General features: G+C 46.8%; 1 protein-coding gene across 1 annotated transcript; it reads left to right on the plus strand.

The window, feature by feature from the left end:
• Positions 1-167: 167 nt before the first annotated feature.
• Positions 168-25,720, plus strand: camsap3 (calmodulin regulated spectrin-associated protein family, member 3; the record flags this gene model as incomplete). Its single annotated transcript, XM_080523954.1, has 17 exons — positions 168-300; positions 8,832-9,094; positions 14,849-14,989; positions 15,122-15,208; positions 16,626-16,764; positions 16,985-17,124; positions 17,301-17,385; positions 17,552-17,594; positions 17,698-17,768; positions 17,900-17,972; positions 18,082-20,185; positions 20,295-20,419; positions 20,540-20,826; positions 20,937-21,030; positions 21,142-21,260; positions 22,888-23,006; positions 23,136-25,720. 17 exons carry the CDS (start codon positions 168-170, stop codon positions 23,436-23,438), a joined length of 4,326 nt encoding a protein of 1,441 aa, XP_080380080.1. The 3' UTR covers positions 23,439-25,720.
• Positions 25,721-25,936: the final 216 nt, after the last annotated feature.

Below are 25,936 nucleotides of genomic sequence, written 5' to 3' on the forward strand. Positions count from 1 at the left end.
TTTCCCCCGAGAAAACGCTTATCCATATCCGTGTTCCTCAGCCCTAGTGCTATGGAACGGTAACATAATGATTGCTTAAATTCTGATTATCCTTCGTAAACAACTCTTTTTTTTTTTTTTAGCTCTCTTTCCTCCTCCCGTTTCCAGGGCCTGTCTACGGACTCGCTATGGTGGACTCTAATGTAATGAGGAAGACTTTTGTGGTCCCGGACATAAAGCAATTGGATCTGTATGATTTGACCAGGGCAAAGATATGCGCAAGTGTGGGGTGGCTCTTGGCCAAATCTTACGGCAATGCAGGTATGTACTGTAATGTATTACATTGTCTTTTTTTTTTTACATTGCCTCACCCTCCGCTATGGTCCAGCATTGTTCCCTGTCTGTCAGTGGAATGAAAAGCGCATGCATGAAGGTGAACTGCGCTGTGTGTAAACTCAGCGATTTTGGGCACACAAAGAGCACATGAAAGGTGGGAGCGTGCGCTGTAAGCACCCCGTTTTAACCCGAATAGCTGTCGTTTTGCAGACTCCTGGGCCCCCACCCAGTACTGCGTTATTGTGTGTGTGTCTGAAAATGTATCCCTATCCCAGACTGAACTGTTATTTTGTTGTAGACAAAGCCTATTTTATGACTTATTCCAGATAGGTCAATGCCAAATTCGATTGGTGCATTAGAGGTTAGATGATGAGGAGGCATTGTTTTTTTTGACAGCTTACTTGAGTTTCAATCAGCAAATATGCCTAATTGTAGTCTATCTAATCAATTTCAATGTGCAGACAGACCGCTAATACGACGTTCTTTCGATAATCGCAAGGTTTTGTTATATCAACAAAAGATATAACTTGACATCTACATTTGCGATTCAACATAAGTCAGTTTCGCTATCTACAATGATAATAGACTAAAAAAGTGTGGCGCGTGTGTTGAACCCACCCGGCCTCGATGACGCGCATACACACCCACTTGAGAGAATCATTTTGTTGGATATACGCCCACAGCACCATTTAAACCTAACCCATTTTGAGTTTCACGAATCTTTACAATTATGCCGTGTGGAAACACTCTTCTCAATGACTATTGTATCATTAGACAGTCACATCCCAATATTTTAACGTTTCCTCTATTACTGATTCTTACAGGACAAAAATAATTCCTTTCCAAAAGATCCCAGTTTTATTGGTCAGTGGTTATTTAGCTGAGCCACAGATGGGGCCTACAGGCCAAGGCTCTATGCAACAGGCATATCCTAGCTTCAATACTCATAGTAGGCCCATTGAACGTAAAGTGAATTAGCAGGTCCATTGCAGTGAAAAAAGCTCCACTTGGGAACAAATTGTTACTTTCCGTCACATTCCTGAGATGTAAACAAACGTCCTCAGCCAGTGATAATAGAATGAGCCTGGAGCTTTGGTTAGGGTGTGACACAAGCTGAATTGTACTTTAACAACCTGGCTTATGTGTCATGTGTTGCGCAATCCCTGGCCACGGGTCCAGATTCCAGGCTGCTGCTACTGCTGCACTGTTGGTGCCCTTCTCTGTACATCAACAACCTGGCCTGTCCAACCACGCCCTCCAGTCAAAGTCATAGTCTTTGCCAGGCTGAAGGAATACGAGCAACTGACAGCAGATGTGTGTGTCTGTGTGTGTGTGTAGCGCAATGATCCTGCTGAGCTAGGACTGCAGTTATCTTCCTGCTTGCACAGGGTGACATCATCAATTCTCTTCCCAGAATCTGAATCATTTAGGACAGGGGTCGGCAATTAGGTTTGGCCTCGGGCCAATTTTTTTGGAGCCACTAGATGGCGGGCCCGAACTTTTTTTTTTTTTTTTTTTTTCCTAACACCAGGGGAGCCACCCCTCCGAAATTTCGTTGTTTGGTACCTGTACTGTAGCAATGACAATAAAGACCATTCATTCATTCCATTAATTCATTCATAAGTAATTGATTGTTAAAAAATGTGACACATTCTAATGCTTTGACTTTTCTTTCGAAAAATTTACACATCGCTAGTCAACTAACACAGCTTGTTTTGTGAGCCTGCTAACAATGTAAAGTAGTGTTGTAGTTAACTAGGTAACAATGTAAAGTAGTGTTGTAGTTAACTAGGTAACAATGTAAAGTAGTGTTCTAGTTAACTAGGTAACAATGTAAAGTAGTGTTGTAGTTAACTAGGTAACAATGTAAAGTAGTGTTGTAGTTAACTAGGTAACAATGTAAAGTAGTGTTGTAGTTAACTAGGTAACAATGTAAAGTAGTGTTCTAGTTAACTAGGTAACAATGTAAAGTAGTGTTCTAGTTAACTAGGTAACAATGTAAAGTAGTCTTGTAGTTAACTAGGTAACAATGTAAAGTAGTGTTGTAGTTAACTAGGTAACAATGTAAAGTAGTGTTGTAGTTAACTAGGTAACAATGTAAAGTAGTGTTGTAGTTAACTAGGTAACAATGTAAAGTAGTGTTGTAGTTAACTAGGTAGCAGTCCAATCCATTACGTTGCAGTATTTTGGCTTGACTAGCAAGTTTGTGTTGTGATTCTCAACAACGTTGAAACGTAGTTTCACCCTTTTCCATAGTTTTGAATAATAAATGTGTGGACTGACGATGTAGCGCAGCCTAGCTTATTCTAATAATTATTTAACATACTTTCATTCTGAATGATTCCCCCCTCCTCCCAGACAAGGTGACATTATTATTGGATTGGTTGTTTGCGTGTCGGGTGAAGTTAGCTAAACATTTAACCTGCTAACTAGCAAGAGAAACATCATGTCACTCTCCAAAGGTGTAAAGAGGAAAGTTGATGGTGAAAACAGGGCATTTAAAGAGGAATGGACAGCGAACTATAATGTTCATCCTACCTGGTTTCATCAACGCAAAGCCGTTGTGAGACTCACATCTTCCGTGCTCACAATGTTCCCTTTCTATACATGCGAGTTGTCCTTTTCCTCAATGAATGTGATAAAGACGCACGAGAGGAATCGATTGATGCAAAAAAAAACTTGAGAACTGCCTGCGGATTAAAGTGACGTCCATATAACCAGATATCAAGCAAATACTGACCGATGGGAGATGCCACTTTTCACATTAAGTGAGTACCAAGCCTGTCGTTATTGTATTTAATAACCTAATTGTATTTTGTATATTTTGAATGAATGGCTCATTGTAATTATTATCCCTAATAGTGTGTTTGCTCTGTCGTTTCAGGAGCATAGGCCTATGCACCACCACCCCTCGCATAAGCGGATTACTTTTCTTTCTTTTCTTTTTTTCACCGATTTTGTTGTCAATGTTTTTCAGAATATTAAACAGAATTTGCTTTGTTACTGTTCATATGTGTGTTGCAGTCACATATACGTAAACATTACGTTTGAATTATTTACTGAGCTGGTGTTATTTTTTTCAAACCACACACGGCTATTTCAGCACTACACGTTGTCCACCTACTTATGATTCACTATGAGGGGTTCAGCGTCAGTGCGCTTCGGTGCACCCCGCTGCCTGATTGTCTGTCCCTGTGTCATTCACTCTCAACATGGATAAAAGTACAATAAGCATTATTCAGGTGGAGGTAGATTCTCTATTCGGACATTATAGGCGCTATATGTGGGACTGTCGGTCGGATATTGTAAAAAAAAAAAAAAAAAAAAGTGGATTCTCCAAATATTCTGCTGGGCCAAATATTATTGGTGATGGGCCAGCAATGGCCCGCGGGCCGCCTATTGCCGACCCCTGATTTAGGAGATCACAGATAGGCCTATCACAGCAAGACTCAGACATCCTGGTCCTCCTCTCCACTGTTTTGTGACAAGAAGGGTTACCTGAGTCAATATTCACCCCATGATGGGTTATCAGGCTTGTCTCCAGGTCTACTACTCTAGAAAGAGAAACAAACTGAGCCCATCTTCCTCATCCCCCCCATTCTTATTTACTTCCTTCTCTATTCCTCTCCAGAGAGCATTCCTTAGATAAAATGTTCCTTGTGAACAGAAGTTATGAAACCCCTCTGTTTGTTTAGCACAGCTGAAACCTGTTGCTTTAGCTCCACCTGGCTACAGAACTGCCCGGATCTGTCCTGAAGCCTGTTGGCATGATTACTCATCTTCTCCATATCCGTGTATCTTGGGTGTGAGTCAACAGGTAAAGAAGAATTAAGCAGGAACTAAGCAAGTCGACTGTTGGCATGGACACAAAATGGCTGTCTTACTGGATAATAACATTTCAATGTTTTCAGAGAATCCCCTTGACAGAAGGGTGGATTGTGGTGAAGGTGCGTTGTCTCCTGTCCAATATGGAGTGTTGCACTTATAACAATAAGTGGACTCTCAGTAAATGAGGAAAACATGTCATTTTTGGCTGTAGGGGGAACTCTGTACTTTCTTCTTCTTAAGTTTAAAAAAAATATTACAGTATTTCTAATTCATGTAATCTCAACGTGAATCCTGTGATTGGGGATATCCATGTGGCAATTGAGGAGGTCATATTATGCTAAGTGGCTCTGTGAATTTTTAGGTCAGTAGGAGACCCCTGCTGTGCCCTGGCTGGCGGATGATAGTGTGGCCTCTCTAGGAGGTATGTGGAGGATCAGGATGACTACCTACCGTCTCATATGTTTTCGTGTTCCATGTATTTCCCAAACCTGGCCGTGCAATCAAGGAAAATGTCATTGATTTTTAAAAAATCAGTGAGGATGAGATTTAATTTATTGATTCAAATACAACGTCTTGGGATTGTTGGTTAAAAGATGAGGGGATGGAGTGGTTAGTGACACACTAATGCACATACCACATAATCGCAAGGTTCCTGGTTCGATTCAGACCCTCGACATATCTTGCATGTCATCCCTCTTCTCTCTCACCCTTTCTTCCTGTCAATCTCCTCTCTCTCAGAAATGCCCTAAAAACATATTTAAAAAGATGAGGAGATGCACTATGTCATTATGCTTATAGACTTGTAGATCCCCTTGCAGATTTGTTCACTCCTAGGTTATGTTATGTTATGTTACAGTATTGCTGTTTACTGCGTAGCCAAATAGGAGAGTGTTAGGATAGATCCCTCTTTGGCATGTTTGAAACAGAGTCGGTCATGCTCAACCTTGATGGACGTGTTTAGTTTAGTGTTGTGTCATGTCTTTAGTGTTATATCTCTGAGCCCCGTTGTCCCATTGAGGTGTTTGGATGACCTCATCATTCAGGACCGGAGGTCACGTGCAGGCCATGTAATAATGCTGCCATTTTCACCGTGCCCATTTCTGTCTAAGAGTCAGACCTGGCCTTGTTTCTCAAATCAGAGCGTATAATCGTCCTGTTTGATCTTGCCCTCCACATGAAGTGTTCTAAATCCCCCACAATGCTCAGAGAAATTCAAGCCAACTACGGCAACAATGCATGGCCTTGTTTAAAACATGTAATGCTCACCGCTCCTATGTCAAAGGTATTTTTGTGAATCAGTCAGTATCAATGACTGATAAACTTCAGTTTAATACATTTCAGTGGAAAAAAACATACAAAATGATGATGAGGGGCGATGACTTTCTTCAAATAGGCCTACATTTTAATTCAGAAGACCTCATTTACTGCAGGCATTTGAGTCGGAGCTTCCTCTCATTGCTTACCTTGCACACTTCTGCATATCTGAGCTCTTGTGAATAATTAAAGTGTTCTTGAAGGGTCCAACAGGACGGACAGTGTTCTCTCTGCATGACATTTATGTGATTCTGGTGGCTGCACTGCCCCTTAATTAAAACAAAGAGGTCTTAATGTTCAGTGTTCCCATGACAACCCTCTTGAAATCCAACGCTGCTTACGCTGGTCAATAGGCTACTCTCTGGTGTAAAGTGGAATGGAGAGACCCAGTTTAACCTCTCTCTCTCCCCCAGGGAACTAATATAGCCAAAATTGTGGTTGGCATTGACTAGTCTCTGTTTGTGTTACGTGCTTGGTATACATGAGGGTTTCTTTAGTGTCTGTTGTCTGAACACGTCTATAATGTTTGTGACATGACCAGCACACTAACTCAATCGATCAATTATGTATAAGACCACATGGCCTCTGCATCCCCCAGCCAGTCAAGGGTTGTGGGCTGGGGGTGTGGAGTAGGCAATACAGTATAGAGCTCTACCCAATCTCTACCGTGACGGCATCTCACTTTAGCTGCCCATGACATTCTTTTAGTGGATTGGATTTTGTTGACACAATGCATCCAAATGTTTTGCGCAGTCATTTAATTAGCATTATTTTTGGTACAGCCCTGCTTCCAGAATTGTATGAATGTGCATGTCTATGAATGTTGGCCTCTCACCTAGACCAATAGATAGGCCCTGACTTCTGACCAGGGGGAGTGAGAGAGAGGCCGGTGCTCCAGTTTATGTCTGTAAACAAAGAGGGTAATGTTTGCGGTCTAAATATTGTAGTCTAAACATTGGTGTATCTGATGTGATGTTTTTCTCCATTTATTGCTGACTCATTACCATTTGTGGCATGGTCTGGTGAAAGGCGGAACAAGTCGGCAACCAATCAAAATGTTCAGACTTTTATTTTGAAACACAGAAATACATTTCAAAGTTGTTGAAAATCACAACACACACTCGCTAGTCAAGCCAAAATATTGCAATGCAATGGATTCGGTGAGTAATCCCCACTGCTACTAGTTAACTATAACACTACTTTACATTGTGAGCAGACTCACAAAACAAGCTGTGTTAGTTGACTAGCAAATGTGTCATTGATTTTCAACAACGCTGAAATGTATTTACATCTAAATAAAAGTCTGAACATTAAATCGGCTGCCCACTTGTTTCACCAGACTGCGTCACATTTTTATTCATTCTCTTTCTCTCTTTCCGTCTGTCTCTGTGTGTTTTTATTTCCCATATGTCTTTCAGCTTTTTCAAATGAAGTGTGAATTGCTCTATTGTGTTGTTGCTATGGAGTGCAGCAGGTGCACAGCTCTTTGAAATTGGGTTCATATTTGCAAAATGTCTATTTTCAGCCATCGTTCCCTGTCCATGTTTCAACATGATCTGTGTGACACAGACTGGTCATTCATTCGCTGGACTGTCCCACAGGGAAATAGTGCCTCTATCGACCATATCCATCTGACATTGTTGTGGGCTTTGCATCCTGCTTTGCATTATGCGTTTTTTCAACGTCATGTTGGTGACTGAAGTGATGCCTATACCCAATGTTTCCACGGGTAGTATCTAGGCCTGACACAGCTCCAGTTGGATGAGACTCACAGTGATTGACAGGGTGGGTTTGTTTATATCCCTAACAATGCCCCTGGGGTTGTAAGACACATAATAATGGGACATTCACACCCAAATGTGCTCTTGTGTGACTCATTGCTACTCTACACCTGTAGGCCTAGTTATTCAGTGAGGGCGAGCTATAGAGACCGAGAGGTAAGGCTATTATTGTCTGTGTGAGAGGCATTGCATTCGTATTGTGCCCTTTGAATAGAACCATCACAGAACCCTAATGACACAACAACACGGTCAGGAGACTCCTATTATCCTTCATGTGTTTAGGTTCACTAGTCATAATATACTGAGACATGTGATTTCACCTAACTCTCCTCTCAGATACTCTTGCTTTCCTTTAACGAGTCCTTCAGCTATTCGACAGTTCACTCGAATTCTGAGGGTTTGAAAATGGATGTGTATGTTTGGTGTCTGTCCATGGATGTGTTGGGTTGTGTAGGTCTCACGGGCTCTGAATGCAGCAGAACCAGTTTGCTGGAGGGTGTGTCAGTTTTTTTTCTTTTCGGTTTTGTTTGTATAGGTTTGTGATGTATGTTGTTGACTGAAAAACCAGTCCAGAGTCGTTAAATTTACTTTGTGTTCTTCTACACATCTCAGGCCTATTTAGCTCCACATGGCAAAAAGGCGTGACTTCCTGTACATGCTGCGTGCAGACTGCATCCAAGGAGGAACTGTGAGACGCACCACAGTATCATAGCCGTAGGGAGAGAGTGATATGAGAACTATTGAAAAGGCAGGAAAATGGATGAGTTGGTCAGATGAAATTGGAACCTGTGTATCATGCTCATCATCTCATCCTCCCCTGGGCCTTTTGATTATCTGACCAGTTTTGCTATAAAAGACACACATATTCCCACACTATAAACACACACTCTTTACCTAAGCACGTTATTAAAACTAATTCTAGAGGCGCTTTTAAGAAAACAATAAAAGAGCACTTAATACAATTAACTCTATGAACAGTAGATGATTAATCTTGTTGTATTTCTTTTTTTAAATTGTTATTATGGATACCGGTATGTGTAAGCAATGTGATGTCTATATGTACATAATGAACAAACAATTGAATAAACTATTTATAATTGTCTGTATGTATATTAGGCCTATGTTGATAATTGTTCGAATGACCCCAGGAAGACTAGCTGATGTCATTAGCTAATTGGGATCCTAATAGATAAAACAAAACACACACACACACACACACACACACACTAGTGCGCTTCGTTTAACCCCTGTTCTGTCCACTCATTCAGATGATTGTAGCTCTAGGGCAGAGGCCAGTTGTCTTGGCTGATCTGCCAATGCTCTACTAGAGCACAAGGTAGCAGAAAACTGTTCAACGTGGTCATGAAATATACCATCAATGTGACTCCATGTCTCTTACTGAATGTGTGTTTGTTTGACAAAATGGGACTGCAAATGGAATGATTTATATTCCGTGTTACTTCCCGGCCTATTTTCAGAGAGCATGCTGAGAGGAACCGTTGCGTCTCCCTCAATCACGTTGTGTTGCTGTGGCTATCGTCAGTGCTCTCATGAAGTAACGTCACCCTCTTTGTCCCTCTTCTCCCCCTGTAGAGAAGGTTCCAGTGGAGCTCCGCGACCCCTTCTACTGTGACCAGTATGAACAGGAGCACCTCAAGCCCCCCGTCACACGCCTCCTACTGTCCTCAGAGCTCTACTGCCGCACCTATGGCCTGCTGCTGGGGGGTCCGGGGGCCGAGGCCCCTCCCAAGGACAATGCAGCCCTGCTGCAACTCCTCACCAAGAGGGGCGTGGCTCCCAAAGACCAGGAAGCCCCGGTGACGGACGCTGACCTCCGGCATAAACCTATCAAAATGGTAAGTGGGACCCGGGCCGTGTTTCCATCATCGGCTTGGTTATGGGGAAGTCAACAGGGAGAGGTTTCTATGACCTTGCGCCAGTCCTGTCTGTTAGTTATATATGTGGGTGTTGGTCACCACAGGTTTAATTAAGGGGACGTTATCAACGTTGTTTTGGCTGCACTGGAAATTGCCCTGGTCGTCATAATCAATAAAGTGATCGACCGTGTCCCTGACAGGGACGTAGAGGGCCAGGACTGCTAGCCAGGCACTGGAGGAAAAGCAGGGGGAGAGTGGGGACTTGTTTATGCTTTGATTCCAGGGATTAAGAGGACATCAAAAAGCCCCCTTCCTCTACCCGACACGCACACCGCCCATCCCCCCACAGTCACCCAAGCTGCTCCCCGGAGGATGAGTGGATCCAGCTGTGAGGGCCAGGGGATTCAGGGGGGAAGTCAGGGCGGTTCTGCTGTGATTCTAGGGCTGCATGGGAGGGCATGACAATAGGTGGTTCAGAGTAGACAATAGCTGAGTGGTTCTAGTGAAACCGGAGCCCCTGTGTTTGAAGAGCACTCTGGTCCATGTATTACGGGCCTTGTTGCTCACTCTCAACAGAGCTTTTATGAATCAAGAGGAACTGGTTTGTCCTCTCAGCCACTGACAGTGAGGTTCTGTTTCTCTTTCTGGCATCAGTTCTCATGTCTGCTCTGTTTGAGAACCAATTTCGCCTTTGACCAAATTGGCCAAATGATCTGTCTCCACTGCCAATTAGAAGGGGAACCCTCTTATGTCCGAGGCATTGTGAACTATATTCTACCCAGCCATCTCTCTCTCTCTCTCTCTCTCTCTCTCTCTCTCTCTCTCTCTCTCTCTCTCTCTCTCTCTCTCTCTCTCTCTCTCTCTCTCTCTCTCTCTCTCTCTCTCTCTCTCTCTCTCTCTCTCTCAGTGTTTTGAAAGCCTGGTAGTCTCTGGGAACTTCAGGTGGAAGTTCTGTCTGCTCCGCTGCCCCTGACTGGTGGCCATGGCAGCAGGTGTGTGTGACTGGCGGTACTGGCGGTGATGAGATCAGTGGTGTGTGTGTGCGAGAGCTGTGCTCAGCTTGTGCTGCTTCAGCCCCCGGGTGATGCCACCACCACAAGGCCAGGGGGGCGTCTCAGCTGGCCAAGAGCTGTCGGTGAACTCTGGGCTCGGCTGCTACTGTTGCTGCTGCTGAACGCTGCAGTGCTCTCTGCGCTCGCCTGTTGTTGCCTGGCGCTGTGCTGCTCTCTGAGCTTGTGTGCTGCTGTGCCTGCAACACAGAGAAAGTGGGTCATGCAGCAGCAGCAGCAGCAGCAGCAGCATTAGGAGGATGGAGGCAGCAGTGTGGGCCTCGGCCAGTAAACGGCTTTGGAGGAACAGCAATCTGCTGCAGGGCTGCCTTATATTAAAGCTCAACATGTCTGTGCCACACACACATTCAATCAAACTGAAGCTCACACAGACAAACTTCCACACAAACATATCCTGATTGCTAACAGCTAACCGCTGTATGGCCTGTTTTAATCTTTGATACCATGTGTTATTGACCACTCACTGGCCTGTTATCAATAACACCACAGCTTAGAGTTACTAGAGTTTACTGCTTCCAAGGTCCAACTGATGCTGAAAGATGCCAGTGAGATGTCTGCAGCGTGGGTGTTATAAATGCAAAGTCTCTCGACTGTTGACTGACTGTAACCGTGATCTCACTGTGCCATTCCTGCTAGCTGGAGGGCTTCTCCTGTAGCAGGTCATGCTAGTGGCTGCCCAGCCTCCATCACTACTCAGATTGAGGATAAAGATCTGTGAAGATTAGTGATAATCTGTACTCCAGACTAAACGTCATCATCCCAGTCTATATTAACCAGAGAGGACCTGTGAGTCATCTTTCCCCTCACACATGTACAGCATATATGACCTGTTTAGGCATTGCAAAAGTAATTGCAAATACTATGTGTTTGTATTCAATATGATTTAGAGAGTTTATTTTAATGTAATAACTTCCTTATGTTTGCACATCTTCACATGTATTGCATTATTATATGACAAACACAGTGATGTAGCAATGCTCTGGAAAACCCTGAACCAGAAATGCCGCTGGTTGGCTAGTTGCTGACACTTGGGTCTTAAATCATTACTGCTGTGTAGGCAGGTTTTCGGTCAAGTGAGCATCAGTCGAGAGCTCAGTTGGGATTGGAAGTGGCATACTTTATCCCCGGATCAGGAATGCTAAACATCGTCTCGCAACATTTGGTCTGTCATGGGGTCGAGCCAGGGGAAAAATAATGTCCGCTTGCAATGTAACTTTCCTTTGTTGGTTGGTTTTGTTACAGAGCAGAGACAACAAAAGAATGTTGCCAGATTCCGTCATTGATCTTGTAATGTGTTGTTTATGAGGAGAAACAGTATTATCCAGATGGGGCTTGTATAATGCTAGGCCAGATTGCTTTTGCTGCTTGGGTATTTCGGCATCATGTCATGGCTGAGGGCCATGTGGTGTCAGAGGGGTTCCTGTCCTGTCCGGCACCCCCCACTAAGCCCAAGCCCCAGACCTGGACCTGGCTCATCCCTCTTGTTTTTCTCTCTCCGTAGGCCGGTTAACGGGGGGGATGGGGTTAAGTCATATTTCAGACGTAATCTAACCGATTACCTCGGCCCATAATCGCTCTTAGCGATTGGCGAGATGCCTCTACATTCATTATTTCTCCTGTTATTGACACACAACCAATATGACATCTTGTGGATGGATTCATTGATTTTGTGAATTCATGAATTATTTTCAATATGTTCTACCAAGGCTTTGAATGCAGTAGCCTCAGGGTCCCAAGCGGTGAGCCGGCGTTAAGCCGGGAGCACTGCTGTGCTCACTGCTCAGGATTTTGCTGAGGTGCATTGTGGGTCAGATTGTTGGTTGTTATGGCGATCTGGCAGGCTGTGTGCACTGTGTTCCAGGGTTGGTCCTCTCTCCCCTCTCATTAGGGGAACTTGTGATCTGGCTTAGCGAGCTCTGGAGGGTCAGGACGGGAAATCTACGGGCCCCCCCTCCCTGCACTCTCCTTTCATTCCTTGCCTTTGTCATGAATTACCCTCGACTCTCTCTCTCTCTCCTCCAAATAATTACTGTACCGCACAACAGTGCAGACTCACTCTCACTAGTTTTGTCATTCTCTCACGTTCTTTTTCACTCTCTCTCTCTCTCGCCTATCAATCTTTCTTCCTTCCTCCTCTCTGTCCAATGTCCTTTCTCTGAGGAACAGACCTTCATGGCTTGTGAACTAGGAAATAACTGTTTGCTTCACGGCTGTATGTTTTGAAGCTTTTTTTTTTAAAGGCAGTTATTAAAAAGGCAACCATAGCTGTGGTAACAAAATTCTCCTCACGATGTTTTGAATCAACTGTGTCAGGGAGTGGTGCTCTGAGCCCAGTGAAAAGACCTCTGGCACCCCACAGCCTAGCTCAGCCCAGCAGACATCATTACAGATTTGTCCCTGTGCTGCCCTCAGCCTCTGTCTGTCTGTGTGTCCCTCTCTGCACTGCAGACATTTCCTCTGAACAGGCAAGTCCCGGCTCAGAGACAGGCTGTGACCCTGCCTCTCAGGAGCACACAAGCAGCCCACGAGTGAGGCGAGCCGTCTCATCCCCTGGCCCAGAGAGAATACTAAATCTGACAAGCTTCTGCTGGCATCGCTAGATCTTCCACTGCACAGCACAGCACCGGGCTAGCCCTGCCGAGGTCAGCACTTCACATCAAGCAAGCATAGACAGCAGTGCTGCAGACTTGCATGGAGCAACCCCGGCCACAGCCCTTAGCTTGAACAGTGCGAACAAAAAAACCAGACAATGCCATGACTCCCAGACAGACATTTGTAAGTCGGCGTCAAAGGGAGCCATGTACGGTACTGGTTTGCACAGATTAGGCTCAAATTTTAGAGGGATTGGGGATTGTGGAAAGGCCCCCCTGACAGGAATGTGTTGTTATGACCTGTCTGTCCTCTCGATTGGACTGGAGTTAATGATTATAACAGAGTGCAGGCTGTGGTTAGCCAATGGTGAGGAGGGAGGAGTCCCACTGCGGTGTGCGATGGCAACTGGTGTGCGTTATGTGGAACACAAACTGACACAGATAGAGCAGACAAAGATAGTATCATAATAGAACGACGCGGGATCTAACACGGTCAGTGTCAGAGAGAAATAGGCAGCCTGTGTAGAAACGAGCACAACGGTATATGAACGGTTAGAAACACTTCCTCTGTCCTTTTTCATATTTCATTGCTCCAATGTCCTTGAGCGGTGTTGCACCCGACGCCTCTGGCCTGTCTACTGTAAACAGGGCATGTTTTAGCTTCGGGAGGAGCATTGTGCCGCAAGAGCCCGAAGAACATCCCCTAACCCGGCCTGTGTGTCCACCCCGGGGGGGTGGGGGGGCTGTTTGTCTGTTCTGGCCTGGGTCCTCCAGTACTGGCAGAGAGGCCCCTGGTGTCTCGTCACTTTGACAACCTCCGGAAGCCTGCAGACCGAGATGAACTCGTTCTGCTCTGATGTCATCTGTCCTTGAGACCTCCCGAAGCCATAAGAGCACTTTATCTACAATCCCCTCCACTCTGAAGCCCACTGTCCTTCACTGGCATTGATTAGAAGGACTCCTGTTGTGTATACACTGTCTGGGTTCCACGCGTCCTATTGGGTCAAAGGCCGCTCCAGTCTGTGGGTGGTGGCTAGCTGTGGAGGTTGCAATGTGGACAGTAAGGGCTGAGGGGGGAGCTGTACGGTCCGGTCCCCCCAGGTGTTGAACAGGGCCCCCTGGTGTAAGTGGAGACAGTGGCTAATGAGCTAACCCTCTTACGGGAGCTAAGGAGCTCTCTCTGACTGAGCTGATAATGTTGTTGCTGGTGTTGTTTTAATGCGCTCCAGCCTTGGGAAAAGGCTCCTTAACGGGCCTCTGGCTATGAGAAGGAGCAGTAATGGATGTTACTGTATGTTAGATTTGCCAGAGATTGGGGTGTGCTGCGGGGAGGTATGGTTCAACCCTTTGTGTTGTAAACTGATTCTCTCTTATATGGTTGTGCTGACGTGAAAAAATTGGGGGTTGAGTTTATTGTTTTACACCCACATTCTGGTTCCTCTGCACCACACACACACACACACACACACACACACATACACTCACACACACAGCAACACAGATGTGGATTTCCCTGGGTTGTAGATCTACCAGTTTTCCCTAGTGAGTTCATTACAGCGCTATTACTGTATCCTGCAGCCTGTCACAAATGAGTCATACTGCCATGTTTCACAGCCGAGGAGGAAGAGGGAGACAGGAAAAGGCAGCAGGAGAAAAAGAGGGAGGAGCAGATAAAGAGAAGTACTAGAGGTCCCTGATAATACTGATAGTTCAAAGTATGCTCACACAAGTACATGTGTGGACACACACACACACACACACACACACACACACACAAGCTCTTGTGTTGACACATCCAGTCTTTCTGCTGACTCAGACCTGGACCCAGGAGACACCTAGTGGCTGTACACGGCATTGGTCTTGAGGTACTGCAGCTGTGATCTCCAGGCTCGGCTGCATTAGCATGGCCTCTGCTTTACAACAGCAGTAGAAACGTCAGGGCCCACCGTTATTGCATTAGCCATAATTGATCGATGCTGTGAATGTCGTCTTGAATTCAGTGGCTCGTCCCCTCCCTCACTGTCCCTGTTCTTTCTCTCTCTCTCTCTCTCTCTCTCCTGTGATTGGTGCAGAGTGCCCACCTGGCAGTGATGGATGCCTTGATGTCGGTGGGTGCCATGGAGACAATGAGCACAGTGAGGATGTCTGGCGCAGCCGAGCTGCTGGGCGGTGTAGCCAGCTGGGAGCAGGCCCTGCTTCACTGGGTTAACGAGGTACGGAACAGGGACAGGCCATGGCGCTCTGTCGTCCTCTCTGGGGGGGGGGGTCACCAATCATCATTACGATGGATGGTTTTATTCCGTATTCCATTTGATACGTCTGACTTTGCTCCGTTTCTCCCCCAGTTGAATCAGAAGCTGAGAGAACGCACAGAGGGTACACAGAGTGACCCATCTCAGGCCAGTGCTGAGCCACAGCCCGTTCAGCCCTCGGTGAGTATTTCCGTTACAAACATGCATACGTCCCTACCAGCCAATGCAACCCAACACATGACATGCACACTAACACTTACATTAGAATCTGACTGGGATTACATGCACACTTAACCATCTGACGACTAACACTCTTACATAAATCATTTACTTAGTATAAGCAAACAGTATGTGCAGTGCATTCATGCGTATCACGTGTTCATAAGATACTTACCTTTATAAACATTCTCCCACTCATACACACTACAGACACGATATATCCGACGTAAATGCGGGTTTGTATCATTTCAAAACAACACCCTCATCACAACCCCAGTCCTTCTCCTCTATTGCCTCCTCTATTGCCTTGATACCTGTCCTCTACTCCTCCTTCTCTCTCTCCTCCTTTCCTTCCCTTTCCTTTCTGACAGTGTCCCACTCGATGGTACTGGAAACTTGTTCCTGTAAGTTCCCATTTCTCCACTGTTGCATCTCTCCCTCCATCTTCATATTCTCTCATCAGATTTCTGATAGACAGGTCTGTTTTCTCTCTCTCTCTCTCTCTCTCTCTCTCTCTCTCTCTCTCTCTCTCTCTCTCTCTCTCTCTCTCTCTCCCCCCCCCCTGCTGGCTCAATATGAGAATGAAAGCAAAGCATGCTGCTTGTCTGCTCTGACTGCACCAAGCTGTGCATTACACTCTGCTGATGTCATAGGGAGGGGACAGTGAGGGGCAGGGTGGTTGTTATTGTTTAAATGCATTGGTGCATAAATGACATCTAATCCACCAAGTGTTCTGGTTGGGACGTTCAAACCAGTCTCTCTGGTCCTCCCATACCATGACTGGCGATACTTCCTTCTGTTTCGTCAGAGGAGGTTGTTAGATGAGCCTGTTTTCCACTCAGGTGGTTGCTGTGTTGACACTACTGCCTCTGTTCTGTTCAGTAGTCCTACCTGTTCTGGGATGAATATCCTCTCTCTGCTGAGAGGCTGACTTGTCCTACTTTCTCCTGACAATGCCCTCGCTGTCTCTGTCTGTACTCATTCCCTCACTCCCTTGGCTTCTGCTGTCTGGCTGCACCTTTCTCTCCTTCCCCACCGCATGTTATCTGTCCTCTCCTTTTCTCTCTCTCTCTCTCTCTCTCTCTCTCTCTCTCTCTCTCTCTCTCTCTCTCTCTCTCTCTCTCTCTCTCTCTCTTTTAAGCACCTCTGCAAGTTTCACATGTCATGTGACCTTTGAACCAGATGTGTGTTGTTTGTGTGGATATGCGTGTTTCTTTTTTTCGTTTGTTCACCCATGTTTGGAGAGCACTGGCCTTGACATTTGGTGTTGATGTGAACTTACTCTTCAAAGGAGTGCATTGAACAGTGAAATACAAAGCCAAGCAAAGAATCTCCCAAACTGGTCCTTTTCTCAGTGTCTCTGTCTCTCCCTTTTTAGATCCGGTATAGGAAGGATAAGACGCAGTCCAAACAGCAGCCCACTTTTCCAGTGGTGACTGAAGTGAAAGACCTCTCCAATGGTTGTGCCATTGCTGCTGTTATACACTACTACTGCCCTGGCCTACTGCGACTGGAGGGTATGGAAAGAGCCTCCAAGGCCTCCTTTGTTGTTAGGAAACACCATGTTCTATTCAGTATCTAACAGCGTTAACCTCGTAGAGTGAATAGATACCCCTGTTTTCATGTCAGTGGTTATCTGCCGCACCTTCTTAATCATAATAATAATAGCTTAGATTTATATAGCGCCTTTCTCAAACCCAAGGACCCTTCTTCCTTGTCTTTTTCTCTGTTTGTTAGATGTTTGTATGAAAGACTCCATGTCTCAGGCAGATAGCCTGTACAACTTGCAGCTTATCCGAGAATTCTGCGACAGCTGTCTGAAGGGCTGCTGCCCCCTGGTGTTGGAGGACCTGCTCTACACCCCACAGGAGCTTCAGGTACTAGATTTGACCTGAGTGCACTCATTCAGGCACACATGCACTATTACCTCTGGGTATATTAATGGCTATGGTACACAGTATCCACATGTGTTTTATCCACAACCGCATAGACTATCCACCAGTATGAGGTTTTCGTTGTGTATGATATGTTATGTACTGTTTGATATGATTAGGTGAACTTCATGAGCTTCCTAGCAGAGCTGCTTGGTTGGTTCGAGGTACGAAGGCCAGAGTTTGTTCAGCCCCTAGACATGACTGGTAAGTGTAGCCAACGTTGATTGGTATGTCTGAATTTTGGTGTGTGTTAATTATGCGTGTGTCGGTCACGTGCGAAGGTTGTTCAGAGGATTTTATATACGTTTTATATTCTTGGAATATGACTGTGATATGAATATGGCTATGATATTTCTTTATTTTCCTCCAGATGCTTCTGCACCAGTGACACCCTCCGGTTCGAGCTGTAACAGGTAACAGCACCTAGTCTTACTAGATGAATGACACATCTGGCGTGAATACAGTGTTCAATGTATGAGGAGTATTTGCTTTGAGTGATTTTGTTCTCTTTTCTAGTCGCTCTCCTTCCCTCTTCAAGAAGCCATTCCTTCCCATCTCCTCCCCAGTGTCACCAGGTGGTGTGCGAGGTGAGAGCACTGCATCATTCATACTGTGGTTTATGTCTGTTTTGTGTGTACATCGTGCGTATGTACTGTCATTTTTGTGTGTGTGTGCATGCCTTGACTTATGTCCGTGTGTCCTATTATGTTCACTTCAGGATCTCTGACTCAGTCTACCTCAATGTCTCATGTAGAGGGAGCTGGAAGAACATGGGGCAAGAAACCTTTCAGGTACGCCCTCTCGTCTGCTCCGTCACGCTATCTTTTACTTCCATACCCGCTGTGTATTCAGTTCTCTTTTCATACTCATTTCTAACATCTCTTCCCTGCCTCTCTCTAGTCGCCCCCTGTCCTCAGCAGTGTCCTTCAGTATTCCCTTTGGACTGGACAGTGACGTGGACATTGTGATGGGGAACCCTGTGGGTGCCATAACCCGCTCGGTCAGCTCCGACAACGTGAACCCGGTAGGCCAAACCATGACCCGTGTGCCCTACACACCCCCAGAGGACCTCAGCCACCTGCTCAGCAAGGCCCCTGGGTCCGGCGCCCCCCAGCGGGCCTCCTGGGCCACCCAGGGCACCTCAGTGCCCCTGCTGGCGGAGGAGAACGGCCTGGCGGAGAGCGAGACGGGGGAGCTGCCCACCATCGAGGAGGCTCTCCAGATCATCGACAACGAGAGCAAGATGGAGCCGCGCCTGCACCCCGACGGAGCGCCAGACGGCTTCTACCTGCACTCCCCCGACGACCCCACCAACGGCAGGCACAACGGCAGCCCCGTACACCTCAGCTGCTCGGCGCCCTCCCGCTCAGGAATGCTGTACCGGCCCACCGGGGAGGCCAGGGAGCCCAGTCGCACTAGACACACCTCCGAGGGCTCGCGAGACGACGACTCTGTCCTGAGAGACGGGAGCGTGGACTCGGATGCCTCGGAGGACTTCCCTAAGACTCAGTCCACCCCGGTCACGCCAGCGGCCGGCGGCCGCTCCACCAGAGGCTGCGGGGAGGAGCTGCCGGACAGCGCTATAAGGATGACCAGCTTCGCGGAGCGCAGAAAGAAACAGTTGACCGACTCTCCCAAGGCCAGCGAATCCCCCCCCGTCACGCCGAAGACCAGCTGGGCCCAGAAGTCCCAGGAGGAGAGCCCCAGCAAGAGCCCCGCCCTCACCAATGAGATGTCAGAGCTGGGGGCACGGCTGGAGGAGAAGCGCAAGGCCATTGAGGCCCAGAAGAAACGCATCGAGGCCATCTTCGCCAAGCACCGGCAGAGACTGGGCAAGAGCGCCTTCCTGCAGCTGAAGAAGGAGCAGTGCGAGGGGGAGGGGGAGGAGGGGGAGGGCCAGGTCAGCACTTCGTCCACAGAGGAGGACCTGAGCCGCCTCACGCTGGAGGAGAGGCTGGCTCGCATGGAGGACGAGGAGCAGCAGGAGGACAAACAGCACCCCCCAGTGACGGACGAGGGTAACAGCAAGCCTTCACTACACCTTGACAAACAGGTCACCTTCTCCAAGGACAAAGCCGCTGCACAGGGAGAGAAGGGGGCAGTGCCTTCAGGGGGAGAGAAGGGGGTAGCGCCACTAGGCGACTATAACAACGCTGTGTCCAAGCTGAACGCTGCTCTAAGCTCTCTACAGAGTGACATGCAACGCCTCTCTGAACAGCAGAACCAGCTCATTAGGAAGAAGCCTTCTCACAGCAACAAGACCTGGGTCATCCCACCCAGCCCCAAAACCTCCACCCCAGTCTCGTCTTCCACTCGCATGTCTCGCGAGTCCACCCGAGACCTCAACTCCGCCGCCTCTTCTCCCTCGCCGTCCCGCAAGGCCGCCAGTCACGCCACTCCCCCCAAGTCTCCACAGGGGGTTCACCGCAGGGCTCAATCTGTGCCCCCTAAGAGCCCCAAGCATCACCACTACGCCCGGCCCCTGGACCTCAAAGTCCCTGCCCTGTCCCGGGTCCTCACCCCCCATCAGAACGTGGACAGCATTCCCCACCTGCGGCGGATGTCTCCTTGGCACAAGGACCAGACCTCCTCTTCCTTCACCATCGGCTCGGCTCCCACTGAGACCGAGACTCGCTCTGCTGGGCCCACTCCCACCCCCCGGCTCCAGGATGACAACCTATCGGACGCAGGCTCCAACGACGACCACAGCATCTTCAGCATGGACTTGGACGCCGGCCTCTCAGCCAGGAAGGAGCGCCCCGGGTTCGGGGGCAGCAGCTCGGGGGCACCCTCAGAGTGCTCCTTTGAGAGTGACGTTCCCGCGACAGCGTTTAACGGCAAGCGCAGCAGCCTGATTGAGATCAACCTGTCCTCCCTGGGAGGGGATGGCGAGGAGGAGGAGGAGGAGGAGGAGGAGGAGGAGCAAGGTCCTGATCCCTTCTCTGACTCCATGAGTGACGTGACCGAGCCCGAGATGAAGGGCGGGGTTGGCTTCTACTTTAAGGTTAGTGATTGGTCATCAGTCTGTCTTCTCTCCATTTGAGTTTGGGTGTTTGTTTTTAAGTGTATTTAACCCTGTGTCTGTCTGTGAATGGGTGTGTGTTCATCAGCAGGATGACAAGATGCGGCCAGAGGATGAGATGGCCCAGCGGCGAGCAGCTTTACTGGAGAAACAGCAGAAGAGGGCCGAGGAGATGAAGAGACGCAAACTGGAGCTGGAGAAAGAGAAAGAGGCCTGGTGAGAAACCTTGTTCACTTCCTGGCTCCATAGGATTTTAGGAAAATCATGTGCATAGTCTTAAGCCACTCACTGCATCGTCAGCCATTTATTAACATGATCTTTCTCTTCTAACTACAGCAGGCCGCAGTGGATGACCATCGAGGGCTGGGGTGATAAGGGTGAGGAGAGACCCCAGACCCCAGGCACCCCCCAAACGCCCCGCACCCCGGAGGGCACCCCCCAGCGTAGAGGGGAATTCACCAGACAGGAGTACGAGCGGAGGCAACAGCTGAAGATCATGGAGGACCTGGACAAGGTGCTGAGGCAGAAGCCCACCACGGTCCGTGGGGTCAAGAAGCAGAGACCCAAGACCATGTTTCGTGATGACTCAGTCCTGTCCCGTAGCCCTGCCAAGGGCTTTATGGGTAAATACCACCACTCAATTGTTATGCTTATATTCTTGTCACAATTACTATTATTATTTTTTTTTTACTTTCCTCGTTTGAGCCTTCTTTATTTTGCCCTTTATCTCCAGGTTCCAAACTCAATAAAGTCTATTCTCACTCAACCATGAACCTGTCCTCCATGGCTAATGACAGTGGGACCTTGACGGTCAGGAAGTCTCCAAGGTACCGTAACTGTCAATCAAGTTAGCTGTTCACTGTCCAATCAGATTCAGATGCCATGCTACTGTATGGCCAGCCCGTCTCTCAAATTCAACTCTCTTCTCCTCCCTCCAGCCGATCTCACTCTCCCTCAAGATTGATGTCGCCAGGACGAATGTCCACTCATAATGGGAGGGAGGACTGGGAGAATGCCTCCACTGTCTCCTCTCCTGCCTCAATCCCGGAATACACTGGTAAATTACAGATTATGGAGTGGAAGCACTGGATCATTGTTAGATGTTGTACCTACAGATATGAGTTGAATGCTTTAGAGTTATATATGCATTTTTCCTCGTATTTTTCTGAGTACCTAAACTGTTATAGGGCCATATCCATCCTGCCCCTTCAGTATTCTCAGCTCTATGCAATCTGGCTTTAGAACTTGCTATGGGTGTGCCTCTGCAACACTCAGTGTTAAATGACATCATATGCGCCATTGACACCAAGCATTATTGTGTAGCTGTATTTATTGACCTGGCAAAGTCTTTTGACTCCGTGGACCATGGCATCCTGCTTGACAGACTTATGGACGTGGGATTCGCAGAGGGAATGTCTGGCATGGTTCAACAGCTACTTCTCTGGCAGTGTACAGTCTGTGAGAGCTGAGGGGTTGCTGTCTGGCCCACTGTTCCTGTCCATGGGTGTCCCTCAGGGCTCCGTTCTTGGTCCAACCCTATTCACATTTTTCATGAATAACATTGCTCACGCTGCTGGCAACTCATACATCCATCTGTATGCTGACAACACCATTCTGTATACATCCGGCCCCTCTCTGAACACTGCCCTGACCTCCCTGCAACACAGCTTCAACAGCATCCAATATGCCTTCTCCAACCTCCACCTTCTACTAAATACCCAAAAAACTAAATGCATGGTATTCAACCGGACCCTACCCCAAGACACCTGTCCCCCAAAAATCACCTCACTGGATGGGTCAGAACTAGAATTTGTCAACACATACAAATATCTAGGTATCTGGCTCAACAGTTCACTCTCCTTTCAAACCCACATCATTTCCCTGCTCACCAAAGTCAGAACAAGAATTGGTTTCCTGTACCGCAATAAAGCATCTTTCACCCACTCTGCAAAACACACCTTTTAAAATGACCATTCTACCCATTCTGGACTATGGCGACCTACTTTACAGGATTGCCCCCAAAAACCTTCTCAATAAACTAGACATTATCTATCACACTGCCATCCGCTTTGTCACCGGTGCGGTGCCCCTTCCAACACTCATCACTGCGACCTATATTCCCAAGTCAACTGGCCATCACTCCACACCAGCGACAGATCCACTGGTATCAGTTCATTGGCATTCCACTGGAATCCATCATCGGCAAAACCCCCCCGTACCTTCGCTCACTACTGAACATTTCCACCAGCATACACAATCTACACAATCATCACTCCGGTCATCCCCAAAGTCTGCACCTCCTTTGGCCATCACTCTTTCCAGTCTGCTGCCCCTACTGACTGGGAAAAGACTGGGAAACTGGGACTGGGAAAAGACACTAAAACTCAACACCTCCATCTCGTTACCCTCTTTTAAAAACTCCTTACTAGATATAGTCTCCGATCACTGCACCTGCTTTTAAAATAACCTCCCCCTGGTCCCTGCGGTTTTTATATACCGGTACTGTATATATTGTAATGTTGTATTTGTTAGGATGTACTCATGTTTTATATTGTATATGCTATGTTGTACTAACTTGCCTCTGTTTTGCCTCTTGGCCAGGTCGAGCAAATGAGAATCGGTTCTCAATTGACCTACCTGGTTAAATAAAGGTTAAGAGTATATATTGTATTTATTTATTTCAGGGCCAAAGCTGTACAAAGAGCCTAGCTTCAAGTCCAACAAGTTCATCATCAACAATGCCATTTCACGCTGCTGCCTGGCTGGCAAGGTCAACGAACCACAGAAAAACAAGATTGTCGAGGTCAGAACCCTTTAAATCAACAACCCTTCCTGTCACAGAGTCCACATGGACCCTCCCACTCTCACTGCATGTTTTACAGTCCCATTTACCTCGCTCTCCTTCTTTCTCTCCCTTCACACCCGCCATTAGGAAATGGAGAAGTGCCAGGCTAACCACTTCCTAATCCTGTTCCGAGATGCCAGCTGCCAGTTCCGGGCGGTGTACACCATGAACCCCGAGACAGAGGAGATGGTACGGCTCACGGGCATCGGCCCCCGGATCATCAGCCCCTCCATGGTAGAGTCCATCTACAAATACAGCTCGGACCGCAAGCAGTTCACCACCATCCCGTCCAAAACCATGTCTATGAGCGTGGATGCTTTCACCATCCCGGGCCACCTGTGGCAAGCCAAGCGCCCTGGGACCCCCAAGAAGCTTGGGACTCCCAAATAAGAACATCTCAAGGGGGACACGTCTCAAGGGGACCTGGACACATTGAATCAGGGCCACAACATCCTCAATCAACTTCCCCCTATCCCCCTTCTTGCTGGCATTGTTTTTGGCCAGTGTCGGTGATTCTGTTAAGAGACTGTTTCAATACCCAGGTAGACCACCAGGGGTGTTTGAATGGAATGAGAATTCTGTGCCAGCTAACAGCCTGCCTCTTGAGACTGACTTGATTGCTACATGTCAAGTGACCTGGGCCAGTCAATCACTACAGCCATTCATACAGCCCTGTCATTAACAGGACCCCATAGAAGCCTATGATTGGCCTGATCAGCCTGATCTACCTAGATTGTAAAATAATGTTGTAATAAGACAGAAATTGTCTGAATAAAGGTGGCCCATCCCCACCCTCTGGGCCTGCCTCCCCCTGCCTTACCCCGTCCACAGAGTCATCCATGTGACCTTAAGCACTCGGTGGTGATGCTCACACACTGCCGCTGCTCAGAAAAAAAACTTTCCATAGGAGCAGAATAGATCTGCCCTCTCTTTCTCTCTCTTCTCTTTCTTTCCTCTGTCCTTTCTTCTTTGACTCCAGGGCTTTTTCTCCTGTCTTCTGAGAGTTGACTCAGTTCTCAGTTCAGACAGGAGATCTCAGCTGAATTAAGATGACCACTGCTCTCTCATGAATGTAGGGCACACCCAAACCACTTGGCTCCTCGGAGTGTGTTTTCATTGGCCAGTCAGGACGGGGAGGTACTGTAGTGGGCGGTTCCACCAGGGCTTCTAGTACCGTACTCTGAGTGGCTGCTGTGCCTGTCTGTCAGAGTGGCATTAAGGACTCTGTACCACCACGCTAGAGACGCCCTGCCCCCTCAGTAATGGTGTGCTCCGCCCAGCCCCAACTTCAGCTGTAGACATCTGGATGTGTTTTTTTTTATACTACTTCTGACATGTTTGCTGAATTTAATTGCTTCAGCCTTCATGAGCGGAAATGAGACTGAACTCGACTTCTTTCCTCTTACTTGCTTTATTTCCAATTGCATTACGTGAGGAATGGAGATGTTACCTGAAATGATCTTGATGAATAATACTGGAAAATGAAGAAGCTCTTTATACTCTGTTTAGCATTACTGGAAACAAATGTGTGAAAAAAAAGAAAAAAGAAAATCAATTATGATTTAATATATATATATACTGTATATATATATATATATGAATGCTGTTTAATGCTGATTCCTTTCCTTTTTGACAATGATTTGTACAAACAAGTAAACTTTGTAAGCTATGAATACGCTAGCCTGCTGCTTTCGCATTAGCGAGGTGTGTGTACGTATGTTTGATAGAGGGAAAGCGAGCGAGAGAGAATGATTAGAAATTGTCTGACAGCTGAGACTTTATGAACTGTCCAGTATCTAGGGATAAATAAACCCTGAAGTAACTGAACAAGCTGTGTCATTTTTAATAATACACTAACATACTAGTGTGTGTGTGTGCTCTCATACACACACATGCACATGTATATTGCCTGTTGATTAAGGATATTCAAGGCTGTATCAGCCCTTGTTTCCTGCCTCTCCTGGATTGCTGACTGCTTCACGCTGTTTGGGTGATGGCAAGTGATTGTCACTCTACAGAATGTGGTGTAGTGTGAGCTTTTGGGTCATCTCTAGGCCCACAACTCTAATTCTAGTGTAATCTGCAGGCACTTGGCCTTCTAGTCTTCTAGTCTCTTCCCTTCCCTGGCACTACAGCAACTGATGTAGGCCAGCTGGTTTGTCTCCTGTCCTTGTTTCAGTTCAGACTGCACAAAAATGTTCTGTTTTTTTATGAGATTTGAATTGAGATGTGAATATTGTTTAGAGCAGGATTTATAAAATGAAGGCAAGACAATTGGTTAGTAAAAGTGTGTGTGACGAGGAGTGTATGAAACTGGTGGATGTGTGTGTATATGTTTGTAAAAGAGAAGGAGAGTATGTGGTAGTTGAACTATAACTGGATTATGTGCAATTCTCCTGTAGAAGAGGTCCCATGTTACCCTGGGTGTATTTATTGGGTAAAAACTAGGTCGTTCATTTGATGTTTAGTTTATGATTATATTATTTATGTTTTTTTTCTTTGGCAATGGTGGTGATTCAGACATTCATTTCATAGAGGTCATGTCTAACATGTATGTTGTTCTTTTCTTTTGCTCTGTTCTGTCTATGACAGCAGAGTATTTGTGTTTGTCTCACAAATTGTTCATGATTACAGATCTATCCCAGGTAACTGGATCAGACAAATAAAATCCTTTTAAATCATGATTTTTACTTGATTTCTGTCATGTTCAGTTCATTTTAACCACCCATATTCAACATTTCAAATTTGAAAGTCACTAATGTTTTCTTCATTTTCACTCCATGTTATTGTTTAGTGTCTGTCCATACTCTCTGCCATCAGTATTTCACTACCGTTAGTTCATGAGATTGTGGGCTAAATGTCATGTGAACATCACCTAAGATAAGTCT

The sequence above is a fragment of the Nansenia antarctica genome (genome assembly GCF_963989245.1).
Source record: "Nansenia antarctica genome assembly, chromosome: 2".
NCBI lineage: Eukaryota > Metazoa > Chordata > Actinopteri > Argentiniformes > Microstomatidae > Nansenia > Nansenia antarctica.